General features: G+C 39.8%; 1 protein-coding gene across 1 annotated transcript in view; it reads left to right on the forward strand.

Moving 5' to 3' along the window:
- The first annotated feature begins 615 nt into the window (after window positions 1–615).
- olfml1 (olfactomedin-like 1) overlaps window positions 616–26,046 on the forward strand; it is a 41,811-nt gene continuing 16,380 nt past the window's right edge. The window contains exons 1-3 of the mRNA XM_087996376.1: window positions 616–631; window positions 743–967; window positions 4,558–4,843. Coding sequence (XP_087852502.1) covers window positions 836–967; window positions 4,558–4,843 — 418 coding nt within the window. The 5' untranslated portion in view covers window positions 616–631; window positions 743–835. The remainder of the gene's footprint in view (window positions 632–742; window positions 968–4,557; window positions 4,844–26,046) is intronic.

A 26,046-nucleotide genomic window follows, 5' to 3' on the forward strand; every position in this document is an offset into this window, starting at 1 on the left:
ACTCCTGTCTAACAAAGACCTATCAACTCCAGTTTTGAAATTTTTCACTTACATCTAACAGTTAACAGCTATGAGGAGACAGTTCCAAATTGCCACCACAATTCATATGTAGAAATTCTTCCTGATATCACCCTGAACTGCCTTGCTCTGATTTCAAGGTTCTTGACACAAACTGTACTACTCCCAGACAAATTGTTCCTAACTATCCCATCAAGTCCTTAAATTAGATTGCATTAGATTAGATTAAATTAATCTTTGCTAGTTAAGGGAATACAAACATTGAGCATACTATAAGATTAAATACACCTTATTTTGGTATCCCAGAAAATGACCGAAAGCAGGACTGATTTTCAAAGCAATTACCTACCATTGATTGCTGACTCCATTTTGAGATTTACTTTGTGCCATGTTTAATAATTTTGCCAACAGTTTCCTCACTATGTAATAATAGGTTTGCAGTCTAATTAAAATAGCTCTATTTCTTTCCATTGCTTTTTGCTGTTTTATTTGGCTGGATCTGAGTCTGCATGAGTCATTTCAATGCACATGGAAACAATTAGGATCTGGGAAAAAATATCCTGACTCCACAGACAAATGCACCCTTCAGACACAGCCGGAGACTTCTCTCCGTGTAAGCTATCAAGTACTGACCTACCAGCTCTTGGCATAGTTTTAATTGCATGCTTTTTCTTAACGTCTTCATAGAAATTTCAAACGATTGCTTGCTATTACCTGTTTTCAGGACAAGTGAAACTGAAAACCTCAAACAAAAATTACAAGCGGGGCTTGGTATTTCATTCTGTTCCATTGAACCTCTGGAATAAAACTCCCAATCATGGTCGATCGGATCCAGTTACCAAGGCTGTTGATGTTTCTCTTTTTAACCCAAAGCTTTGGAGAAGCCCAACGGATGACTCAAGATGCTTTACTCATGCAATATATTGAGAGACGAATCATGTTGCTTGAGGTAAGTGATATAGTCAACACCATGTCTTTCTCATTTACCCTCAAAATTAGACTGAAAGAAAAGCTATCTAATTGCGAACATCAACAGCTTGCATCTATATTGTACTGTGCCTGAAACATTTCTTTATGAGTTATTTAATTGTGATATTCAATACTGTTTGAGCGATGACATTGATTATAGTCTACCAAGCAGGACAATAGCCTTTTTAAAAAATACAAGTTAAATTGATAGAAGAAGTAGGGTGAATTTGGCATTCCAGTAGTCAGAGTGTCAACAACCAGAGAGCAAAGATTTCAGGTGATTGGAGAAATAACTGCAGCCTGGAAAATGAGAAATAACTTTATTCAGTACAATGTTATGCCCTGAATTCCTGAAAAGGTGGTAGAAGCAGATTGAATAATAATTTTGAAAGTAATTTTTTTAAAACGTCTGTAGAGAAAGAATTGGAGATCTGGGATTAATTGTATAACTCTAACCTGCACAGTAACAATGGACTGAATGGTCTTCTGCTATGAAAATTTAATTCAGTCTTTCTATTCCTCCACATTTGGTCTTTTACTATTCATTGTGTGTTTCTTCATTATGTTTGTCCTCTCCAAATGCAACACTTCTCACTACTCTGGACTGTGTTCCATTTGCCACTTCTCTGCCCACTTGACCAGTCCACCACAAGACCACATTGTATCATTTGAGAACTTGTCAATCACACCTTATAATTGAGTATATGAATGGATTCAGGTTGCAGTAATTAGAAACATAGAAAGATTTATGGCACAGAAAGAGTCCATTTGGTCCATTATATCTATGCTGGTTGATAGAGTTATCCAGCTTACCCCTATTTTCCAGCTCCTTGCCTGAAGCTATATACATCATGACATCGCAACTGCATTTCTACACGTGATTAGGGCTTCCAATAAACCGTGAGATCCAGACCACTACCTCTAGGTGGTTAAAAAAACTGTTCTAAGAAGGCCACCTCCTTCTTAGGGCAACAGTAGATAAGCAATAACTGCAACATTCTGAGAATGGACAATGATTAGAAAATAAATTTATCCTCAGTAGACATTCAGTGTAACAGATCCAGGTTGGGTGTTTCTTCTTCATGTGAGTTTCCTCCAACTCTGGATGGGTGAGAGTACATAAATCTTGCTGCTTCATGTGGGACTCTGTGCAATAGAAGGAGTGATGTGGTTTCTCTGTTAGTGAAAATAAATGTTTTCACCAAAGCCTTTGTTCATTCTTCTTTTGTAATCAGCTTTTGGCTAGACTGATGATGCAAATATCGTTTCCAACTTTGTTGCTGGCACAGGAACAATGGACTGAATGGTCTTCCGCTATGAAAATTTAATTCAGTCTTTCTATTCCTCCACATTTGATCTTTTACTATTCATTGTGTGTTTCTTCACTATGTTTGTCCTCTCCAAATGCAACACTTCTCACTACTCTGTACTATGTTCCATTTGCCACTTCTCTGCCCACTTGACCAGTCCACCACAAGACCACAAGACCACAAAACAAGCCAAAATAATACAATTCCCAAAAGTGGATTTAGCACCATTATCAGGGACCATTGTGAATACACCCACAATGAAAACTTTCTGCAACACCTAAAGAAATGAGTTTAGATAGAAAAAGAGTCAAAACTACAGGGGATGCATTAACACATGGTCACAGCAATTAAAAAATGTTGTACTCTTGCAAATTCTGCAAAAAACTAAATGTTTCCCGTTATTTATTCAAGCAATACTCAACTGCCCAAACACACTCACCAGTAAGCTTTATTTATTAACTCGTTTTTTATTGTTGTATCAAATTTGGAGCAGTAAAGCAATTAGAAAATACTTTAGCAAACTATTGTTAAGCATTACCAAGTTTTGAAGTGTTGAACATTGCACAATGATTTGTTTCTTAATATCCAGCACTTGGCCTTTCAAAGTCTTTAGCTGAGCAAGAGTCAAATGATGAGAACAGGCTTCATAGATTACGCCTAAATTCCCTTGCATATAGAAGATTTGGGAGAGATTTAATTGGGGGTTAATGATACGAAAGATAGTTTTTTTTTAATTCAGAGGGTTGTGCACTTTGGGAATTCTCTACCATAGAAGGCTGTGGAAGCTCAATGTCTGAATATGCTCAAGGAAGAGATTGATAGATTTCTGATCACCAGTGTTGTGTAGGGTAATGGGGATGGGGTGAGTAAAAGGCATTGAAGACTTTTATCAGCCATGATTGTATTGAATGGTCAGGCAAGCTAGCAGGCTGAATGACCATCTCCTATTCTGAAGTTCCTAAACAATTTCCTTGAAGGAGGGAGCTCAGAACATCAGGAGGGGGCAGCACGGCAGCTAAGTGGTTAGCATGGCTGCCTCACAGTGCCAGGGTCCCGGGTTCAGTTCCAGCCTTGGGCAACTGTCTGTGTGGAACTTGTGCATTCTCCTCATGTTAGCTTAGGTTTCCTCTGGATGCTCCAGTTTCCTCCCATAATCCAAAGATGTGCTGGTTAGATGAATTGGCCATGCCAAATTGCCCATAGTGTTCAGGGCTGTGTAGGTCAGGAGTAAATGTTGAGTAATAGGTTAGGGGAATGGGTCTGGACGAGTTGCTCTTTGGAGGGTTGGTATGGACTTGTTGGGCCAAAGGGCCTGTTTCCACACTGTAGGCATTCTGTAGTAATGAGACCAAACTTCAAAGTACAAATTAGTTTATTCAGGGCTGATGCAAGGAGGCACTTCTTTGCACAAAGAGTCATGAAATTCAAAATTTTACTTCCCCTAGAAATGTATTGAGGGTAGGTGGAGGAGGGTTGACAACCAATTGTGAAATTGATGCATTTTCATGAGTCAAGGTTCTTAAGGGTTACAGAACAAAGGAGGGTCAGTGGAGTTAAGATACAAATCGGCTGTAGTCTAATTGAATAGTGGAATTGGCTCAAGGGGATGAATGACCTACTCCTGTTCCCATTTCTTATAAAATTTCCAGATGTGCAGACATCTGCTAAAAATAGCATGGGTGGAATACAAATAACAAATGTATGTGCATGCAGTTATATAATTGTTAACATTATGATTGTAAGCAAAGCTTACATCAATAGTGTCTCTTCACAATACACAGAGATACAGAGTCCTACAGCACATATTCTGCTGTCACGTCTGTCTTTGAAAGAGCAGTCAAATTAGTGTCACTCCCCCACTCTTTCAGCCCTGTAATTTCCTCTCATTTAACCAATTAAACAATTACTTAAATGAGTTGCTGTTGAAGTTGTTATTGAAGCTGCTTCCTCCGAATTTTCAGTCAGTGCATTCAAAGCAACCAGCTGCATAAGAAAATTCTTCTAATGTGGTTTACTTGCCAATTCATTTAAATCCACAGTCTCTTTACTGACCCTCCAACCACTGGAAGCATTTTCAAACCACATATTACTTATTTTGTTTCAGGTAATGTTTTAATTAATGACATGTTTCCTTCAATAGTAATATTGAATTCACACACAAAATGTCATTTGTATGTTAACAATGTCATCTAACCACTTAGACAGGAAATCAACTGCTTAATGTTAAGATTATATCTTCACGAATTCATCTTAATAACAGGACCGGCTAGAGAAATGTAACCAAGACATGAACAAATATGTCAGGGAGTTTAGAGACTTCCGGAAAGAAATCACAGTCCGCCTGGATAGGTTGAATATTTATAAAACTGAGTTCAAGAATGAGATGGAGGTTGCTGGATCCAGAATTGACAGGATTGAAAAAGATATTGATTATTTGGAGTCGCTGCAGCCAACTCAGCCATGTGTGGAGGTCGACGAAAGGTTAATTGAAGAGCAGATCCAGCAAGCAGAGGAGAAGAGAAAAGCCAAGCTTCGGATGGCTGCAGGTGAGTGTCCTTCATTTACTTCTACCAAGGCAATAATCTCATGCTTTAAGTCAATCCTGTTCTCTGCAATGTGAGATATCAGCCTGTTCTATCTCAGGCTGTGTGTATCTGCATGTATATTGCCCTTGAGGTTGCTAGCTTCTTATCGCTAAGTAAGGCTCTTCATCACTTTCTATATCACATCACTAGATTATCAATATAGTTCTCCTTTTTGTTCACATGCTCATTTTAGACTAGAATCTTCTCTCTTCCTGATATCAGAATCATGTAAGCAGTTGCAGCATCATGATTAACAAGAATCTCAATATAACACATCTCTCAAAGTTTTCTTCCCACTTTGTTTACAATATTTTAGTAATTTGCTTTTGAAAAAAACAATTTATTGAAGCCTTCATTTTGCACTCATCAGGACAATTCACAAGAATACCATTTCAAAGAGAAAATGAACATTTATACCACCCAGTTTACACATTCTCCCCGTGTCTGTGTGGGTTTCCTCTGGACACTTTGGTTTCCTCCCACAGCCCAAAGATGTACAGGTTAGGTGAATTGACCATGCTAAGTTGCCCATAGTGTTCAGAGATGTGGAAGTTGGTGCATTAGTCAGGGAAAATGTAGAGTAATAGGATAGGGGAATGGGTCTGGGTGGGTTACTTTTTGGAGGGTCAGTGTGGACTTGTTGGCCAAATGGCTGGCTTCCACACTGTAGGGATTCTCTGATTCTATGAATTCACTAATTAATGATTAGTGACAGTTAACTGTCAGACTTCATTTAAACTTTAAACTGGGCAGGTTCCAATTAGTCAGGGCATTGTTCTGGGAACTTAACCAGCAAAAGACTGTTACCTATTTTGTTGAGTTGAGTGCACTGTTTCTACATGTTCCCTTATGAAGTCTATGTCTTAATACATGTATAATCTAATACAGACAAATGCACCACACTGTGAGCCTGACTGACATCGATGCTTCAAGTAATGTATTGACTATATCCTGCTAGCCATGTGTTAACAAAGCTTGCAATACAGTATCCAATATTAGATATGACTCTGTAATTGGACAACATTTGCTAGATAATCTTGAGTGTACAAAACCTTTCTCTCACAACCATTTCAGAATTGTCATTAATTGGTGCATTCTTCATGACAATGCCTTTACTAATCAGATAAAAATCACACAACACCAGATTATAGTCCAACAGGCATTGGACTGGTGTTGTGTGATTTTTAACTTTGTACACCCCAGTCCAACACTGGCACCTCCAAAACTTTACTATTCAGAATCCACTTGCTAACTATTCAACACTTTCCTCTCATGTACATTATGTTAAATTGGAAACTTTGTTAATTGTTGAGAAGTGTGCAAGACAAAACGCTTCAACAAAATGTATCTTTATTTCACCAGTATCTGTGTTCTACATAATCCAATTAACTATTAGTTACTTTTATTTACTTACATAGTCTTCTTAATAATTGATACCATTATTACCATCATTTCTATCATTATCATTATTATGGTTTTCTCCCTCATAACTCCCACCCCATCAAAGTCTGAATCACAAACATTGAGACAATCTGAAACTTTGATTGGACATCCCAGTTTGATTCACTTGAGTTCACGCCAAGGTAATGGTGTTGCACAACTTGACGTATTATAGGTATAGCTACTTCACATCCTATGATAATCATGCTTGGTCTCATTTCTTGGCTGAAGTTAGATTAATTCTGACCTTTTACTGCTGAAAGTCCCTTTAGGCATTCTGACAATATTAATTCTTAGTTGAGCTGTTTCTCTGATACTGTAGCTTCTGACTTCCTGTCCCTTAAACAGACTTTCTGGTCCAACTTTCAAGTTGACAGCTTTTGTCCTGTGTCTAGAGTTACATCACTTCTGCTGATTTTCACAATGGTCTTTCTCTAGCTGCTTTACCTTCTGGTGCTCTTGTGAGATTATATTTGGCCTAAGGATACATTCTAAAATTGATATGTCTGTTTTTAGCATTCTCCCCATTAACAATTCCACTGGTGAATACAGAATCATGTTGTTCACTGAGTAGAGTGATTCCTGGTCTTGATTCTTCTTGCTATCAATGATTTCATAGTCTTGACTGCTGTTTCTACCTCATATCTGACTAAGGATGAAGTAGAGAACTATTCATTTCGTTGATACCTGCTGCCAAAGTGGCCTTCATAAAACATTCGTTGCCGAACCGAAGATTATTGTCCAATTATAATTCTTTCAGGAAACATTGTGAACAAACATCCTTTTCAATGTCCGGATCACTGAGTCTACTGTGATTGAATGACATCTTGCCATTTATCTATCTTAAGTAATAGTTGACTGTACCAAATATTTCTTCCCTCCAAAATCAAACAAATCTGTTGCTAATATTTCCCATGGCTTTGTTAAAATGTTGATAAAATAATTGGCTGGCTAGGCTCTTGACTGTGCATGACACAAGTTTAACACATCACAGTATAACCCGATGTATTTCGAAATGCCTGATTACCACACTAATTGTTCCGATCTTGCTCTGTGTCTTTTGATACCAAGATATCCCTCATGGAGTTTCTGTAGGATTTCTCTTTGCATTTTTGGTGTGATTATTCTATAGTCATATACCGATGTATCTTATACTATTCTGAAACATTGTTTCTGCCTGTTTTTAGCCCTTGGTCTGGTGGATTATATTTTGACTACCATTTTTAGCTGCACAAATTTGACTGAGGTTTCTGGTAGAGTATTGGTTATGATGGTAGAATAATCTACTTCTTTTCAAGAATAAAATCTTACTGCTTAATCCACCATTGTTTCCAAGATTGTATCTGCCCTTACTTGCATCTTGCCTGGAAGATAGATGATACAATAGTCATATCTTATCAGCCAAATCCTGATGCGTAACAACATTTTTGAGATTTCTTCTGGTCTCAATAATGTTACCAGAGGCTTGGGATCTGTCTTGACTGGAAATTTCAGTGTCAAGAGGAGATCTGTGAGCCTTTCACATTCTCATTCAATTGCAAATGAATCCTTCTCTGTTCAGCCTCTATCAAAGCTCTCAATATAAAACATACCTGCTTTTGTGTTGCATAAATTTGCACCTGAATAATGACTGCTACTAGTCCATTGGGCAAAGTATCTGTGGCTACTATAGTGAATTTGAATGGATGTAATGTGTTAAAACATCAGTAGAAGGTAACTTCTAATTAATTTTATCAAATGTTGCATCTTGAGTCTGATACCATTTTTGGTATTTTTCAAAAATTCTCTTATGAGTTAAGTAAGTCTGGGTAAATCAGAGATTAACTTTCCAAAATGATTTACCACACCTAAGAAACACAGTACATCATTTACATACTTAAATGTGGAAATTCACTAATAGTTCTTGTCTTCCTTGGATCCATTACGAAGAATGTTTATTCTTGAAGAGAGTTTCTTAGAAAAGTAATTGTGAATGTGAGAATTAGCATTTCCTGTTCACTGTTAAAGGCACTACGGAACATTGTGTCTACATGTCTGGTCTGGTCGTGTTTGTTTTTTTGTCTTACCATGCAATAAGATATAATTTATCTAGCAAATGGATCACTGTTTTCTGTTTAGGATTCTAACCATTGCCCTCTGGAAAATCTCTGGTGCAGAGGAGATCCCAAACAATAGACTATTGAAACAATATCACCTGGAAAGTGTATTAATGTAGTCCTAAATCTTGACTCTTCATCTAAGATTATCTGCCATAACTAATTGTTGGCACCCAGTTTCGTTATACATTTGTTTGTTGTCAATTTTCTTAACTTACCAGCAACAGGTGAAAGAGCAAGGATTTCTTTCTTAATTCCTGTGTTTAACATTGTGAAAGTCACACACAAAGTTTAGATTCCCTCCCTTTCAGATGAGTTTCTAGCCCTGTGCACCATCATGTCAGGTCTGTCACTGGTGATATATCTTGCTTTCAATCATGCCGTCTAACTGGATTTTTTCATTTCTCATCAAAGCATGAGGAATTTCCCTGGGAATGTACAACCAAATGTGTTTAACATTGTCTGGCAGAGTAATGCAGCTTTCTTGCTACAATTTGCCTCCGCCTTTGAAAGACTTGAAATTCTTGCCAAACTCTCTCCTGTCTTCACTCTAAATTATTGTATCCATTCTCTTGAAGAGGCCTAGACAAATAAATATTTCTACTGAACAATTATGTATTCTGATTCCCTGGTATACTGTATATAATGTTCTCATTGAGTTTTTTTTCTGCTCTCTGACTAATCTTCATAGAGATTTACCCACACACCTGAAGTTGTGTGCATCCTGAACTTTGAACTTTTACATTTCTCCAATTCCACAGACTTTGAGCATGGCAAGCTATCTGCCAGAATGGAGACAAATTCTCCCTTGTTGAGTTTAAAAGCTGTTTCAAACTCATTTGTATTCAGTGTAATGTTTTAGGTTCGAGTACCTACAGTGTGGAAACAGGCTCTTCGGCACAACAAGTCCACACTGACCGTCTGAAGAGTATTCACACAGACCCATTTCCCTTTGACTAATGCACCTAACACTTTGGGCAATTTAACAAGGCCAATTCACCTAACCTGCACATCTTTGGAACTTGGGAGGAAATCAGAGCATCCGAAAGAAACCCACACAGACACTGGGAGAATGTGCAAACTCCACACAGACAATCGCCTGAGGCTGGAATCGAACCTGGGTCCCTGGTGCTGTGAAACAGCAGTGCTAACCACTAAGCCACCATGCCACCCCTTGAGCCACTGTGCCACCCCTAAACGTTTTTGACCATCTTTGTCCTCTCATCGGGATGTTGCCTTCACTCTTTGTTCTGTATTCCTAACTTTTTGATTTTTTTTGTTGCATGATTTCCATTTTTCTAGATACTTTCTTTTTTTAGAGACTTTTCTTTCTTTTTTGAAGTGTGGAAGATGCTATTAAGTTATAATATTTTCAATGTGTCATGACTTCTCACATTCAACTTCTAATTGAACATTTCAGCACTCGTGATTCTTTTCGGAGACATCTTCAATAACCAAATGTGATTGATGTTGGTTATTGCTCTTTTGGCATTTTGGCACACTTTCAGGCTGTTGACAATGCCATTTTAGACTCATTCATCAGACTGCACCAGAAGAACTCTCAATGTTTTCTCACAGCACCCAATTGATTGGGACCATGATTACACCTTGAGCAGGGAAATGGATTGCATGTTCCAATGTTAAATTCTCACTGGATTAAAAGGAATCTGATACTTTCTCATTCATCCCATCAACAACTATACAGGTTCTAACTAATTCATTCTGCAAAGCTCTGTATGCTGCTGGATTACATAAATCTGTTAAAACAAAAAGACTTCAATGGTTTCCCAAATGCTGAGATCACTAATTGAATCTGTCTAGTTTTATCACCAAATTTCTCTGGGGCTAAGGTACATATCAAATGCTGTAATGAAAGTTTCATACTCTGCAATACTTTGTACCATGCTCTGTCTTACAAGAACCTCATTAGACATTAAACCTATAACATATATAAATATGTTGACTTGAATAACTTACTTCTTCATATATCAGCCCAAAACCATTCTATATTGTTGAAACTGCCACTTCCAAATCTTTCTGACATTATTGTGGGCAGTCCACATTATCAAATGATTGGAGTAATGGCAATGTCTCTGTCAAAGCTGTCAATCTCTATGGATTCTTGTCGATGACCACCCTGGGTGAGTACATGGCTTTTTCTATTTTACTGTCAAAGAGTTCCAGTCCTGTGCTTTCACTCGCTGAAGGAGTTGTACAAGCTCATAGCTAGGCCTCAAGGTTTTCCAAGGTTCTTTTTTCTACCTTAAGAAGCTTCTCCTTTTTTACCTTATTTTTCTCAAGTCTTCATGTCTTGGCCTGCCTGCAGAGTGTTCCTGCTTTTTATTCAACTTCAAAATTTTCCAAGGTCCTGTCCTATCTTCAAATTCTTCCTTTTTAGTGACAACATTTGGACTCTCTTTTAAGTTCAGATCTTGGCTCTGGAAGTTTATTTTCCCTTTACTGCTAGCATGCTTTAAATTATTGGTTTAAAGTATACTACAAATGCACATTGAACCAGCAGTTTGTACTATCCCAAGCCGTGGGTGTCTACACATACACTGTCCCTGAGGCTATTTTCTCCTTATCGCTAAGTAAGGCTCTTCCACTCCATATGTCCTGTAAACATCCTTTATTAAAATCTGTATGCAATAAGATCTCCAATACAGTTCTTTATTGGTCAGTGCATTGAGTACAGGAGCTGAGAGGCCATGTTGCAGCTGTACAGGACACTGGTTAGGCTTTTGGAATATTGTGTGCAATTCTGCTACAGGAAGGATGTTGTGAAACTGAAAGGGTTCAGGAAAGATTTAGAAGGACATTGCCAAGGTTGAAGGGTTTAAGCTGTAGGGAGAGACTGAATAGGCTAGGGCTAATTTCCCTGGAGCATTGGAGGCTGAGGACTGACCTTATACAGATTTTTTTTTAAATCATCAGGGGCATGGATAGGGTAAATAGACAAGATCTTTTCCCTTGGATGGGGGAGTCCAAAACTAGAGTGCATAGGTTTAAGGTGAGAGGGTAAACATTAAAAGGGACCTGAGGGATGGTGCGTGTATGGAATGAGCTGCCAGAGGAAGTGGTGGAGGCTGGTACAATTGCAACATTTAAAAGGTATCTGGATGGGTATACGAATAGGAAAGGATAGAGGAATATGAACCAAATGCTGGCAAATGGGACTAGATTAATTTAGGATAGCTGATCGGCATGGACGATTTCGACTGAAGGATCTGTTTCCATGCTGTACATCTCTATGGCTCTATGACTCCACACATTAGCATTTTCCCTCTTACTGATATCAGAATCATGCAAGATGTTATATCATGATTTGTGTATGCCTCAGTATTTAAGGAGGGTATTCCAGAGTTTTGGGTCTGGCAGGTGAACAAACCAACACTTATTAGTAGTGTGATTAAAATTGGCTAATCTCAAGAGACCAAAATTAGAGGAGTGCACTTTTGTCAGAGGGTTGTCAAGCTGGGGTAGGCTACAGAGATTGGCAGACCACAGAGAGTAGACTATGGAAAGTCAGTCAGGATTGTTCTAAAAAATAAACAAATTCTCAAGGTAAAATGCATTGTTTCATCGGTTTTCACACTAGAAAAAGACAATGTTGTCGAGGAGAATACGGAGATACAGGATATCACTCTAGACGAGATTGAGGCTCACAAAGAGGAGGTGTTAACAATTCTGGAAAGTGTAAAAATAGAGAAACCCCCTGGGCCGGATGGGATTTATCCTAGGATTCTCTGGGAAGCCAGGGAGGAGATTGCCGAGCCTTTGGCTTTGATCTTTATGTCAGCATTGTCTACAGGATTGGTACCATAAGACTGGAGGATAGCAAATGTTGTTCCCTTGTTCAAGAAGGGGAGAAGAGACAACCCTCATAATTATAGACCAGTGAGCCTTACTTCAGTTGTGGGTAAAGTGTTGAAAAAGGTTATAAGAGAGAGGATTTATAATCATCTAGAAAGGACTAAGTTGATTAGGGGTAGTCAACACAGTTTTGTGAAAGGTAGGTCTTGCCTCACAAACCTTATTGAGTTCTTTGAAAAGGCGACTGAACAGGTGGATGAGGGTAAAGCGGTTAATGTGGTGTATATGGATTTCCGTAAGACATTTGATAAGGTTCCCCACGGTAGGCTATTGCACAAAATACGGAGGCATGGGATTGAGGGTGATTTAGCCATTTGGATCAGAAATTGGCTAGTTTTGTCATTTTTATAAACAACCTGGATGAGAATGTAGAAGGATGGGTTAGTAAATATGCAGATGACACTAAGGGTGGTAGATTTGTGGATAGTGCAGAAGGATGTTTTAGATTGCAGAGGGACATAAAATAAGCTACAGAGCTGGGCTGAGAGGAGGCAAATGGAGTTTAATGCGGAAAAATGTGAGGTGATTCACTTTGGAAGGAGTAACAGGAATGCAGAGTAGTGCACTAATGGTAAAATTCTTGGTAATGTAGATGAGCAGAGAGATCTTACTGTCCATGTGCATAGGTCCCTGAAAGTTGCCACCCAGGTTGATAGGGTTGTTAAGAAGGCATACGGTGTGTTAGCTTTTATTGGTAGAGGGATCAAGTTTCGGAACCATGAGATCATGCTGCAGCTGTACAAAACTCTAGTGCTGCCACACTTAGAATGTTGCATATAGTTCTGGTTACCACATTATTGGAAGAATGTGAAAGCTTTGGAAAAGGTTCAGAGGAGATTTACTAGGATGTTACTTGATATGGAAGGAAGGCCTTTCAAGGAAAGGCCGAGGGACATGAGGCTGTTTTCGTTGGAGAGAAAAATGTTGAGAGGTGACTTAATTGAGACATATAAATCAGATAGTTAGATAGCATGAAGGGACATAGCTTTAAATTGAGGGGCGATAGATAAAGGACAGATGTCAGAGGAAGTTTCTTTACTCTGAGAGTAGTAGGAGTATGGAATGTACTGCCTGCGACAGTAGTAGACTTGCCAACTTTAAGGGCATTTGAATGGTCATATGGATGAAAATGGAGTAGTGTAGGTTAGATGGGCTTCAGATTGGTTTCACAGGTCGGTGCAACATCGAGGGCAGAAGGGTCTGTACTGCGCTGTAATATTCTATGGTCTATGCTCTAAAGGGCATGGATGAGTCCAGTATGATGGGAATGGAAGGTTTGAGTTATAGGGATAGGCTGGAACAAATTTCACTGAAACATAGGAGGTTGAGAGGTGACCTTATCGAGGTTTACAAAATCGTGAGGGGGATAGATAAGGTGAGTGTAGGTGTCTTTTCCCTAGAGTGAGGGATTTTAAAAATTACTGGGCATATTTTTAAGGTGAGAGGAGAAAGATTTTTTAAAAAGACATGAAGAGCAACTTTTTTACACAGCAAGTGGTGGGTGTGGGTACAACTACAATGTTTAAAAAATGTTTGGATAAGTACTTGCGTAAGAAATGTTTGGAGGGATATGGGCCAAAGGCAGAGAAGTGGGACTAGTTTTTTCTAGGATTCTGGTCAGCATGGACTGATTGGACCGAAGAGTCTGTTTCCATGCCGTTAGACTCTATAAATGTGCCAATATTATGCCGGTGGAATTAGCATTGTTGGAGATGGCAGATATAAGAGACTATATGCTCACACCAGGGTCAAATGACATAAGATTGCCATGTCTGGTTCAGCCTGGAAAGGAATTGAATCCGGAGATAGGGATCAGATTTTCTAATAGGAGTGGAAAGCAATGTCTTCACTTTTCTTGGTACTTTATTGGAAGACATTTCTGCTTATCCAATTATTGGACAACAGGATGATAATTTAGTGACAGTGGAGGTCTCAAGAGTGATGGTGGTGATATGTCATTAGAGTGCTTCTGGAAGCTGACATTGTGTTTGCAGTTGTGGCCGAGGGACAATAAGTCAATAAGAAAATAGAATGAAGAGTGAGGGTTAACTCACTATTCATTGAGAGTTCTGCTTTAAACCAAGATCTACCATATACATACTGTTTGAGATAGAGTTATTTAGGTACTAGTGAATTTAAACACTTACGATGTATGAGGACTTTATAGTGTTGAGTTTAAGGGGCAGATGATTGGAGATTACCACTGGTCAAAATTGACCTCTTTGCCAAATACTCCTTGACTGACGGAAGTAAAATTTTTGCAGCAGCATACACTGCAATGGGTTGTATTAAATGCATCCCTCTGCCATTTTAGCAGAGATGTTAATTTGTTTGTTCAAGACGGGTTAACTTCTCTTAGTCACTCATACCTGATATCAATAATATTGTTTTCCAAATATGTTCTATCTTCTCCATTCTACCTTTATATTTTCCTAACAAATCAAACCCTCATCTTCTCTATTATCCCCCCCACACACCACATGTAGTGCAAATTCAGTCAGGTTTAGCAAAAGAACTAGATGGGAAATGAGAATTCTGGATGATTAATGTTTGGAACATAATAGTTGAAAGGGTAGTAAAAGAAAATTTCAAAGGAACATTCAAAAGTGATCATTTACTTTGGGAAAAGTTAGTTGCACAGCTATGGGGGAAAAGCTCACATGTAGGATTGAATTGGCTTCCTCTTTGACAGAGCTAGCAAATGGCAGAATAGCCTGTTAATTTGGTGCAAGACTCTATGATTGACAGATCTAATTTGGAGCTTTTTCTCCCTTTGTGTTGCTCTTTTGCAGGGCATTAAGAAGTGCAAAACAGCTGTTAACAAATTGATGGGAGTAGGTGGTATATTGCACACACTCTGGTTTAATCCATCTGTATGTTGGAAAACAGTCAAAACAGTATATAAATCTTCCCAAAATCTCCTGAAAGCAGAGATAAAATCCTTGTCACACAGATACAGTACTGATTATGGTTTGATTAGATTAGACTATTTACAGTGTGGAAACAGGCCCTTCGGCCCAACAAGTCCCACCAACCCTCCAAAGAGCAACCCACCCAGACCCATTCCCCTACATTTACCCCTTCACTTAACACTACAGGCAACTTAGCATAGCTAATTCACCTAACCTGCACATTTTTGGACTGAGAGGAAACTGGATCACCCGGAGGAAACTGGGTCACACAGACACTGGGAGAATGTGCAAACTCCACATAGACAGTTGCCTGAGGTGGGAATTGAACCCAGGTCTCTGGCACTGTGAAGTAGCAGTGCTAACCACTGTGCCACCATGCTGCCCACATGGTGACGGATTGGTAACATTGAAAGCTATGGTTTGACTCTTCTCGTGCCAAGTTATGAAACCAAATTCAATAAAATTGGTAATTTGTGCGTTCTTAAAATAACTAAAGAAAGCTACTATACAAATCCAGCTGGTATGCCATTATCTCCAGGCAATGTTTTTGCTCAACATGTCCAGCTGACATGAGATTCCACTAGGTGATTCAAGGAGAAAGAGCTTGCATTTATAGAATCCCAAAGCACTTTGCAGACAAATTATGTATTTTTTGAAGTGTAGTTACTGTAGTAATGTGGGAAATATAGCTGTTAATTCATGCTCAGTAAGATCCAATAAGCTGTAATATGACAATACTAAGATAAATATTCTTTCATAATGGTTCTTAAGGAATAAAGTTTGGTTAATCTTAATCCTCAATTAAACTCATCAACCACTCACATCTACCTGAAAAGATAGACCAGTGACATTCCTCATCTGAAAGATGGCATCAATCAGTCCAGCACCCCTGCACTGGGAGAGTCAGTGTAGATTTGTACTCAAGATTCTGTGAAAAAGACTTGAACCCACAACCTTGTAACTCAGAGATATAAGTGAAACTCTTGATATTAGATTAAGTGACTTAATCAGTAGCTAATTGTCAGGGCTCCTAGTGATAAGGATTAAATTAATATTTTTTGCACAACATAACACAAACAGGCATGTATCCTACCACTTCCTGATATACTATCTTGGTGCACTGACATTGTTAGCCACAGCTCAGTGTATTGCACTTTGCATTTAAAGCTTTTGATTCTTACTCTGGAGAGATTTGAAAACAAAATGGTTCCTGACAATCCCAGCACAGGGAGTGCTTCACTGTTGTTGGTGCTGTCATTTGGAAGGCACATCAAACTGAGTCCAGCTTACTCCTTTCAGGATGATCTAAAGTTCCCGTGACACTTTTTTTCAAAGAGTAGTGAAGAGATAAAAGCTGAAAGTGTCAGAAATAATAGCAGCTCAGGCAGCAGCTGTGTAGAGAGAAAAACAGAGTTTATATTACAGGTCAATGAGCTTTCATCAGAACTGAGAAATGTTAGAGATCAACTGGGGACTCAGCGAGTATAGATAAGGAGGGAGGAAAGGAAAGAACACAATGGAAAGTCTTAAGGGAAAAAGGCAAAAGAGATTTAATAAAAACGAGTGGTGGCTCAAAGCAGACGTTCTCCCTATAGCCTTTGGCAATATTTATAACCAACCAAAGTCATTATATTTATTGGTTATTACCTCATGTCTGTTTCTGGAAGCTTGCTAGGCTCAGTTTGGCTGCTGCATTTCTAGCATTACAACAGTGTTTAAACTTCAAAAGCATTTCATTGTTTGGAAAGTGCTTTGGAGCTTCATAACATTGTGAAATCTGTTATATCTTTCTTTCTTCCATTATTTTATTCTGATTTTGCTTCAAAATGTAAAGATTTGCCAAAGCATCTTTAACTGGTGGCATTATGATGTACTAAATTACCAGGACCACTTCCACATACCTCTGTGAATCCAGATACATTACCAACCCACAGTCTCTTTTTTTAAATGTCTTTAGTCAGCAGGCACTGTGTGCCCACGCAGAGAGAACTAGGCCAGATTGTCTAGCTTCAGCAGAATTAATGAGACATGTCGACATTTACTTCACCAATGCCAGCTTTAAAACTAGACCCCTGTCTTGTTTCCAAGTTTAACTCCAGCAACACTTTGAGTACACATCACAATATTCTGATTTCGCAAGTCTTCAACAAAGTCAAAATGGTGCGGAACAAGTGAAGAGGTGCACTTTCCTCATTTAGATGTGTGACCTCCTGTTAAACAATTAATCAACATTGTCATCAGAAATGCTGATCTCGTTCTTTTGACTTTGTCATCCTGTTTGCAATAAAATAACACTTGTATTTAGGTGCTAGTTGTGGATCTGTGAGTAACGTTCTAGTCACTGAGTCAGAGGGTTAGGGTTCAAGCAGGTATTTGAGTGCATAGTCTAAGCTGACAATCCAAAGGTAGTACTGAGGAAGTCTTATACTGTTGGATGAGAACAACTATACTCTGTTGGTGTCATTTCTTAATGAAATTTGAACTCAAGCTCTGCCTGCTCTTTTAGGTTGATGTAAAAAATCCTAAGGCAATTCTGTAAGGTTAACAGCAGAGCGATGTATTTCTCCTGCTGTTCTGAATATTTGGCTACTTGTGTTTCCCAGATGTGTCATTACACTTCAAAAGTACTTTGCTCGCTGCAAAGCACCTTAGGACATCGTTGGATCACAAATGGATCTATAGAAATGCAAATTGTGCTTCTAACTCCAAATTCACACTGCTACTGGACATTCACAATACTGATCCATCACAGCTCATCACCATTCCTTTGTTACCTCTAGACTTGACAACTACAATACGCTGCTGCTTCATCTTACACATTCCACCCTCCATAAACTTGGGGTCAACAAAAACTTGCAAGTATGTGTCTGCTTATCTGTCATTTCCAATAACTCCTCATCAAGCAAAATGCTGCTTTTAAAATTCTTACCTCTTTACAAATGCCTCCACATGCTCCCCGTTTCTGTGATTTCCTCCAGTCCCATAATACTTCAAGATATCAACTCCTGTAATTTTGGCTTCTTCAGCATTCTGTATTTTAAATTTTTTCACCATTGATTGCTACACGTTTAATTGTCTCAATGCAAAGCTCTAGAATTCCCTCGCTACACATTTCCACCTCCCTACCACAATCTACCCCTTTGAGATACTCCTCATTCCTCCTTTTGAGATAATCCTTAAAATGTACTTCTTTGACAAAACTGTTGCTCACTTGATCTATTTTCATCTGATATATCTCAATAGTATATTTTAGAGACCTAGAGTAAGAGTTTTAAAGCAGGGACAAAAGCCCTTTGTCCTACCCTGTCCTCGACATTAAACATCTATCTATTCCAATCCCATTTTCCAGCACTTGGCCTATAGCCTTGCATACTATTGGCATTTCAAGTGCTCATCTGATACTTCTTAAATGTCTCCTGATTTTACCACCTTTTTAGTCAGTGAGTTGCAGGTACACACCTTCTCTGGGTGAAAATTCTTTTCCTCAAAGCTCCTCTAAACCTCCTGCTCCTTACATTAAAACCTGACCCCTCCCTACCCCAGTTCTTGACCCTGCTACTAAGGGGAAAAGTTTCTCCCTACCTATTTATGCCCCTCATAACTTTGTGCATCTCAACCAGGTCCTGCCGGAGCTTTCTTTGTTCATTTTATTTTATAATGCTCCGGTGATGCACCATGGGACATTTCTTCTGCTAAAGGTGTTATAGGAAAAAAGCTGTGTCTTTTGTTATATCATCTCGTTTTGATGAAGCATCACAAAGTGCTTTACACATGACGAATTGACCTGAATTTCTCATTTACTGTTCTTATGCAGGATAACAACAACAACTTAATAATTTACACCTATAAGAAAGCACATATTGTGATCTGTGTTGATCTGTTTCCACAAGGAGGATTTAGAAATAACAGCTGCATTTACGGATAGTGTTGCAAAGAAAAACCTTTCTGTCAAGTTTAAAAGATAAACAATGCTGCAAGTATGACTAAAATGTTATCAATTTGAAAATGTTCTCATGTAACTAAAATTGATTCCTTAGCCTCAGTCTACAAAGTATAACTCATGCCCAGTGAGTTAGTAGAACATTGGTTTTTGGATTTTGTTTCTGATTTATCAGCAAACCATTTGACATTGCAACCTATTGTTGAACTGTCAGCAAAACAAGATTTTAAAATAAAAGTGAATCTGAATCACAGTTATTGACTCCGTCTCTTTAAACAGAAGGCTGCATGGACAGATTGCAAAGGGCTCATAAGAAAAATGTAGTGAAGTGGTTCCATGTTTCTCCTGTTTAAGTCAAGCAAATCTGTCTACAGATACAAGGAAACATATCATAATGATTACTTCATTGTTTTCCGTTAATTTTTTTACTGGTTAATAAAGTGACCCTAATCATAATTGTTGCTCTGTCATTCACTTGCAGTGAAATAAAGTAATCAGCTCTTTTTTTTAATATCTGTTCTTGTCTTGCCAGATGGTTTATCAACCAACGTCCAAAACAGTTGAAGGCGCATGTGTAAAAGAGATAAATGTTCACTTCAGATTATATCCCTAGATTATGTTAATGAGCTTTTTAAACCTCTAGAATTCTACCACTAACTCTGTCTGACACTCTATCTCTCTCTTCTCCTTTACGATATTCCCTAAAATCTAACTCCAAGACCAAGTTTTCCGAACATCTTCCTCCTTATGCATAGAAACATGGACATAGAAACATAGAATATAAGTGAATGAGTAGGCCATTCAGCCCTTTGAGCCTGCACCACTTTTCAATGTGATCACGGCTGATCATGTAATCTCAGTATCCCATTCCCACTTTCTCTCCATACCTCTTGATCCTTTTAGCCACAAGGGCCACGTCCAGCTCCCTGTTGAATATGGTAAAAACAATGACTGCAGATGCTGGAAACCAGATTCTGGATCAGTGGTGCTGGAAGAGCACAGCAATTCAGGCAGCATCCGAGGACAGGCATCCCTGTTGAATATATCTAATTAACTGGCCCTAATACCTTCCTGTGGTAGAGAATTCCACAGGTTCATAACTCTGAGTGAAGAAGTTCTTCCTCCTCTCCGTCCTGAATGGCTTACCCCTTATTCTTAAACTGTGATCCCTAGTTCTGGGCTTCCATAACATCAGGAATATTCTTCCCGCATCTAGCCTGTCCAGTCCCATCAAGATTTTATGTTTCTATGAGATCCCTCCTCATTCTTCTAAATTTCAGTGAGTACAAGCCCAGTTGATCCAATCTTTCTTCATATGTCAGTCCTGCCAACCTGGAAATCAGTCTGGTGAACCTCTGCTGGATTCCCTCAGTGGTAAGAATGTCCCTCAAACTAGGAGACCAAAACTGCACACAATGCTCAGTGTCTGATAACCCTCATATGAGGCACTTTAGCTTTTTAATGAATTAAGTGCCATATAAATGCAAGAATGTAGACAATGGATTATGTAGATATTGTTCAGAATGAAAAAGCCACAGGACTCACTTGCAACCATGATTCATGCCATTGAAAGTCTAACAGTATGTACGGAAGACTTAAATTTGTAGCAAAACTTGATTCCCTGGATCCAATGTGAAAGGGAGCACACATAAAACATACTGTGCTGAAATTCTGCCTCCATCTGCTGCACCCCCTTTGACTGAAAAAGGCAGAGTGGCCAATAGCTGCTCAATGAAGCATGCACTTAGAAATCATTTGAAGAAGAGGTAGCAAGGGACAGTGACTTATTATACAAGATTAATGACTCCACCATAAAAGTGAAAAGGAGGCATCAAGTTAGGACTTCCAGTCTCTGAGCAGGGAGAATGAGCAGAACACATGGAATAAGTGAGGGACTTGAAGACAAGGGCTACAATTTTGAATGCAATCCACTGGGTGGGTAGGATCCAAAAAAGATTAGATTAGATTCCCCACAGTATGGAAATGGGCCCTTCAGCCCAACAAGTGCACATTGACCCTCCAAAGAGTAACCCACCCAGAGCCCTATCCTATATTTATCCCTGGCTAATACATCTTACACTCTGTGGGCAATTTAGCATGGCCAATTCACCTGACCTGCTCATCTTTGGAGTGTGGGAGGAAACCGGAGCACCTGGCTGAAACCTGCGCAAACACGGGGAGAATGTGCCAACTCCACACAGACAGTCGCCCGAGGTGGGACTCCAGCCTGGGTCCCTGGTGCTGTGAGGCAGCAGTGGTAACCACTGAGCCTCCGGGAAGGTTAGCAAGGATGTGACATATCGGTGCTGAAATACCAAATGTTGCTTTTGATCTTAACATTAGTAACCTGTAGAAGGTAGCTGACTTCCCAGATTATATTTGACCACGTTTGACAGATCTGATGAGAAACACATGCACACGTGATTCTATATACAGCTGCAGCTAGTGGGGGAACGTATTTTCAGTTCCTATTACAAATACGTACATAGAAATTTCTCATAGAATGATAAAAAGACAACTTAGACTGGAGTTTTGCCTTTAGAGACTGAATTAAGGCTGTGTGCCCTTCCGTAATCTTGTTCACTCGGGTCTTCCCTGTTTGTCAGAATAATTTTACTTTTAGGCATTGGCCTGTATTTTCATAATGACAAATAACTCTTTTGCCTAAGCCATAGCCAAGTCCCAATTCCAGAAGCAATATTCAGCACCCAACATTTTCACTGGGTAATCGAAGATGCATTGATCTTTACACTTGCATAACTCAGGGAGGCAGCCACTCATGTTGAAACGCAGCTTACTTCAAAAATATACAGTTTTCCCCAGTGGGAGATCCAAAACATGATTTTTAGGCTTCAGACTTTCCAGGTGAAATTCAAAGCTATTGGAGATGCAGACTGTCTTTTTGGAGAATGTAGTGCCATTTCAGTTAGGTCTAGGGCACCTTTGGGACAGGTAAGTTGTCCCTTGGTAGAAGACAATTGCCATTTTGCATTGCTAAAAGTAGATGTGAATTTGCGTTAAAAGAAAATAGACTCATTGGCACTGTCCACGTGTGAGGAGAATTGTCAGGTGATCATAATGGTTAAATGTCTTGGCATTTACATTTTTTGGGGAAAAGTTACTGCGATTATGAAAAAAACATGCTTGTCATTTAACTTTATTTAGTGATATATGCCTGAAGACTATAATTACTGGACATGTGTTGTAGGATCAGTTTCACAACTAGCACTATCTTGGTTGGGTGCCTATCCGTTCACCATCTGATTGACAGCTCCAAAATTGGGGGAAGGGTAATTACGATGCTGTAAGACAGGATCTGAGGAGCATAAGTTGGGAGCATAGGCTGTCAGGGAAGGATGTCGTGGAAATGTGGAACTTTTTCAAGGAACAGATACGACGTGTCCTTGATATGTATGTACCTGTCAGGCAGGAAAGAAATGGTCATGTGAGGGAACCTTGGTTGACGAGGGAGGTTGAATGTCTTGTAAAGAGGAAGAAGGAGGCTTACATCAGGTTGAGGAAACTGGGTTCAGACAGAGCAGTGGAGGGATACAGGATAGCCAGAAGGGACCTGAAGAAAGGGATTAGGAGAGCCAAGAGAGGGCATGAAAAATCTCTGGCGGATAGGATCAAGGATAACCCCAAGGCATTTTATGCGTATGTGAGAAACATGAGAATGACGAGAACGAGGGTAGGTCCGATCAAGGACAGTAGTGGGAGACTGTGTATTGAGTCGGAAGAGATAGGAGAGGTCTTGAATGGTACTTTTCTTCAGTATTTATGAACGGGAGGGACCGTATTGTTGAAGAGGAGAGTGTGAAACAGACTGGTAAGCTAGAGGAGATACTTGTTAGGAAGGAAGATGTGTTGGACATTTTGAACAATTTGAGGATAGACAAGTCCCCCGGGCCTGACGGGATATATCCTAGAATTATGTGGGAAGCAAGAGGAAATTGCAGAGCCGTTGGCAATTATCTTTTCGTCTTCACTGTCAACGGGGGTGGTACCAGGGGACTGGAGAGTGGCGAATGTTGTGCCCCTGTTCAAAAAAGGGAATAGGGATAACCCCGGGAATTACAGGCCAGTTAGTCTTACTTCGGTGGTAGGCAAAGTAATGGAAAGGGTACTGAGGGATAGGATTTATGAGTATCTGGAAAGACACTGCTCGATTAGGGATAGCCAGCACGGATTTGTGAAGGGTAGGTCTTGCCTTACAAGTCTGATTGAATTCTTTGAGGAGGTGACCAAGCATGTGGATGAGGGTAGAGCAGTGGATGTAGTATACATGGATTTTAGTAAGGCATTTGATAAGGTTCCCCATGGTAGGCTTATGCGGAAAGTTAGGAGGCATGGGATAGAGGGAAATTTGGCCAATTGGATAGAAAACCGGCTAACCGGTCAAAGTCAGAGAGTGGTGGTAGATGGCAAATATTCAGCCTGGAGCCCAGTTACAAGTGGAGTTCTGCAGGGATCAGTTCTGGGTCCTCTGCTGTTTGTAATTTTTATTAATGACTTGGATGAGGGAGTCGAAGGGTGGGTCAGTAAATTTGCAGATGATACGAAGATTGGTGGAGTTGTGGATAGTGAGGAGGGCTGTTGTCGGCTGCAAAGAGACTTAGATATGATGCAGAGCTAGGCTGAGGAGTGGCAGATGGAGTTCAACCCTGCCAAGTGTGAGGTTGTCCATTTTGGAAAGACAAATAAGAATGCGGTATACAGGGTTAACGGTAGGGTTCTTAGTGAGGTGGAGGAACAGAGGGATCTTGGGGTCTATGTTCATAGATCTTTGAAAGTTGCCACTCAGGTGGATAGAGCTTGTAAGAAGGCCTATGGTGTATTAGCGTTCATTAGCAGAGGGATTGAATTCAAGAGTCGTGAAGTGATGTTGCAACTGTACAGGACTTTGGTTAGGCCACACTTGGAGTACTGTGTGCAGTTCTGGTCGCCTCACTTTAGGAAAGATGTGGAAGCTTTGGAGAGGGTGCAGAGAAGATTTACCAGGATGTTGCCTGGAATGGAGAATAGGTCGTACAATGATAGGTTGAGAGTGCTAGGCCTTTTCTCGTTGGAACAGCGAAGGATGAGGGGTGACTTGATAGAGGTTTATAAGATGATCAGAGGAATAGATAGAGTAGACAGTCAGAAACTTTTTCCCCGAGTGCAACAGAGTGTTACAAGAGGACATAAATTTAAGGTGAAGGGTGAAAGGTATAGGGGAAATGTCAGGGGTGGGTTCTTTACCCAGAGAGTGGTGGGGGCATGGAATGTGGGAGTGGTAGAGTCAGAATCTTTGGTGACCTTTAAGTGGCAATTGGATAGGTACATGGATGGGTGCTTAAGCTAGGACAAATGTTCGGCACAACATCGTGGGCCAAAGGGCCTGTTCTGTGCTGTATTGTTCTATGTTCTATGTTCTATGTTCTAAATGGTAATCGTCTTTGTGGACCTGTGAATACCAATGTTTGTATTTGTAAGAATTAGTTAGTTCAAAGAACTTCAATGTAGTGTTTTTTTAAAATCAAAGAGTTTAAAAAACATTATGAATTCATCATCAACAGGCACTTCATTTTTTTTTTGTCCCAGCATGGGTCCTGAGGTCTTTCCATAGTAGGTTCTGGCTGAGTTGGCATGGATGGTATTAGGGAGAAAGGTGAATGGGTGGGGTGCCATGGGTTGGCATGAGTAGACATTAGGTTGAAATAGAATGTATTATGGGCCAAGGAGTATGTAGAGGGAGTAACATGGAGTGTTTGAGGGTCTATGGACAGTGTTTAGTGTAACATTGTTTGGCATGGAAGGTATGAAGGGCCATCAATGCAATGATTGGAGGTTATGTGGTACCTAGATAGCCAGATGATGTCTTGAGATGCCAAAAGTTGGCACAGATAGGGAATGGGATATATGTGGAGGATGCTGTGGTGAGAGTTAGAAGGGCGTTACTTACTTTCTTATTACTACAGCTGGAACAAAGTGCTGGAGCATCAAGGCGGAACTTTCTTCCTCTCCTTTGCACCTGGCTGCTTCCAGAATGTTCCCAGCGCAGAAAACCCATTGACTATAATATGCCCCATTCCACCCAGCCCCTCCTAACCCAGAATGGAAATTAGACTATTACGGAAACTTGTTCCCAAATCAGGTTTGTGGAATTGGCAATTTCCCAATCTGTGCACCTGACTTGGGAATGAAAATTCAGACCGTGGAACAGAAAGGAGAGTCCTGGATCAGCAGTTAGTTGCATGCTTTGCCTGATTTTCATTCAGGAAACTGTTGACAACCTCGATCGCAACTCGCCTAAAAAATAATCTCATGTGTAAGTCATCATCAATTGACATGTACCTCATGCCTCAAAAACAAACTTTAAAAATTTATGTGTACTTCATTATCATAAGATGACTGGAATATAAATGTTACAAAGTATTGCTTTGACCTCACTAGTGGGGGATGAAATTAGAGTGGTGCTCAAAAAGCACAGCAGGTCAGGCAGAATCCGAGGAGCAGGAATATCGCTGTTTCGGGCAAAAGCCCTTCATTTGCCCGAAACATCGATTTTCCTGCTCCTCGGATGCTGCCTGACCTGCTGTGCTTTTCCAGCACCACTCTAATCTTGACTCTGATCTCCAGCATCTGAAGTACTCACTTTCACCTCACTAAAGGGGAATCAGTTAATTCAGTTGGCTGGACAATTGGTTTGTAATGCAAAATGATGCCAAAATGAGGGTTGAATTCCCACACCAGCTGATATTACCACAAAGGACTCTCCCTCTCAACCTCACCCCTCGTCTGAGGCATGGTGATCCTCAGGGAAACCACCACCAGTTGTGTCTCTCCTAATGAGAGAGTAGCCTATGGTCTGGTAAGACTATAGCAACTTTGTTTAGATCTCATCTTACATATCTGATTCAA

The sequence above is a fragment of the Chiloscyllium plagiosum genome, unplaced genomic scaffold (assembly GCF_037043375.1).
Source record: "Chiloscyllium plagiosum isolate Xiang-an unplaced genomic scaffold, Cpla_swu_hap1 HiC_scaffold_18, whole genome shotgun sequence".
Classification (NCBI taxonomy): Eukaryota; Metazoa; Chordata; class Chondrichthyes; order Orectolobiformes; family Hemiscylliidae; genus Chiloscyllium; species Chiloscyllium plagiosum.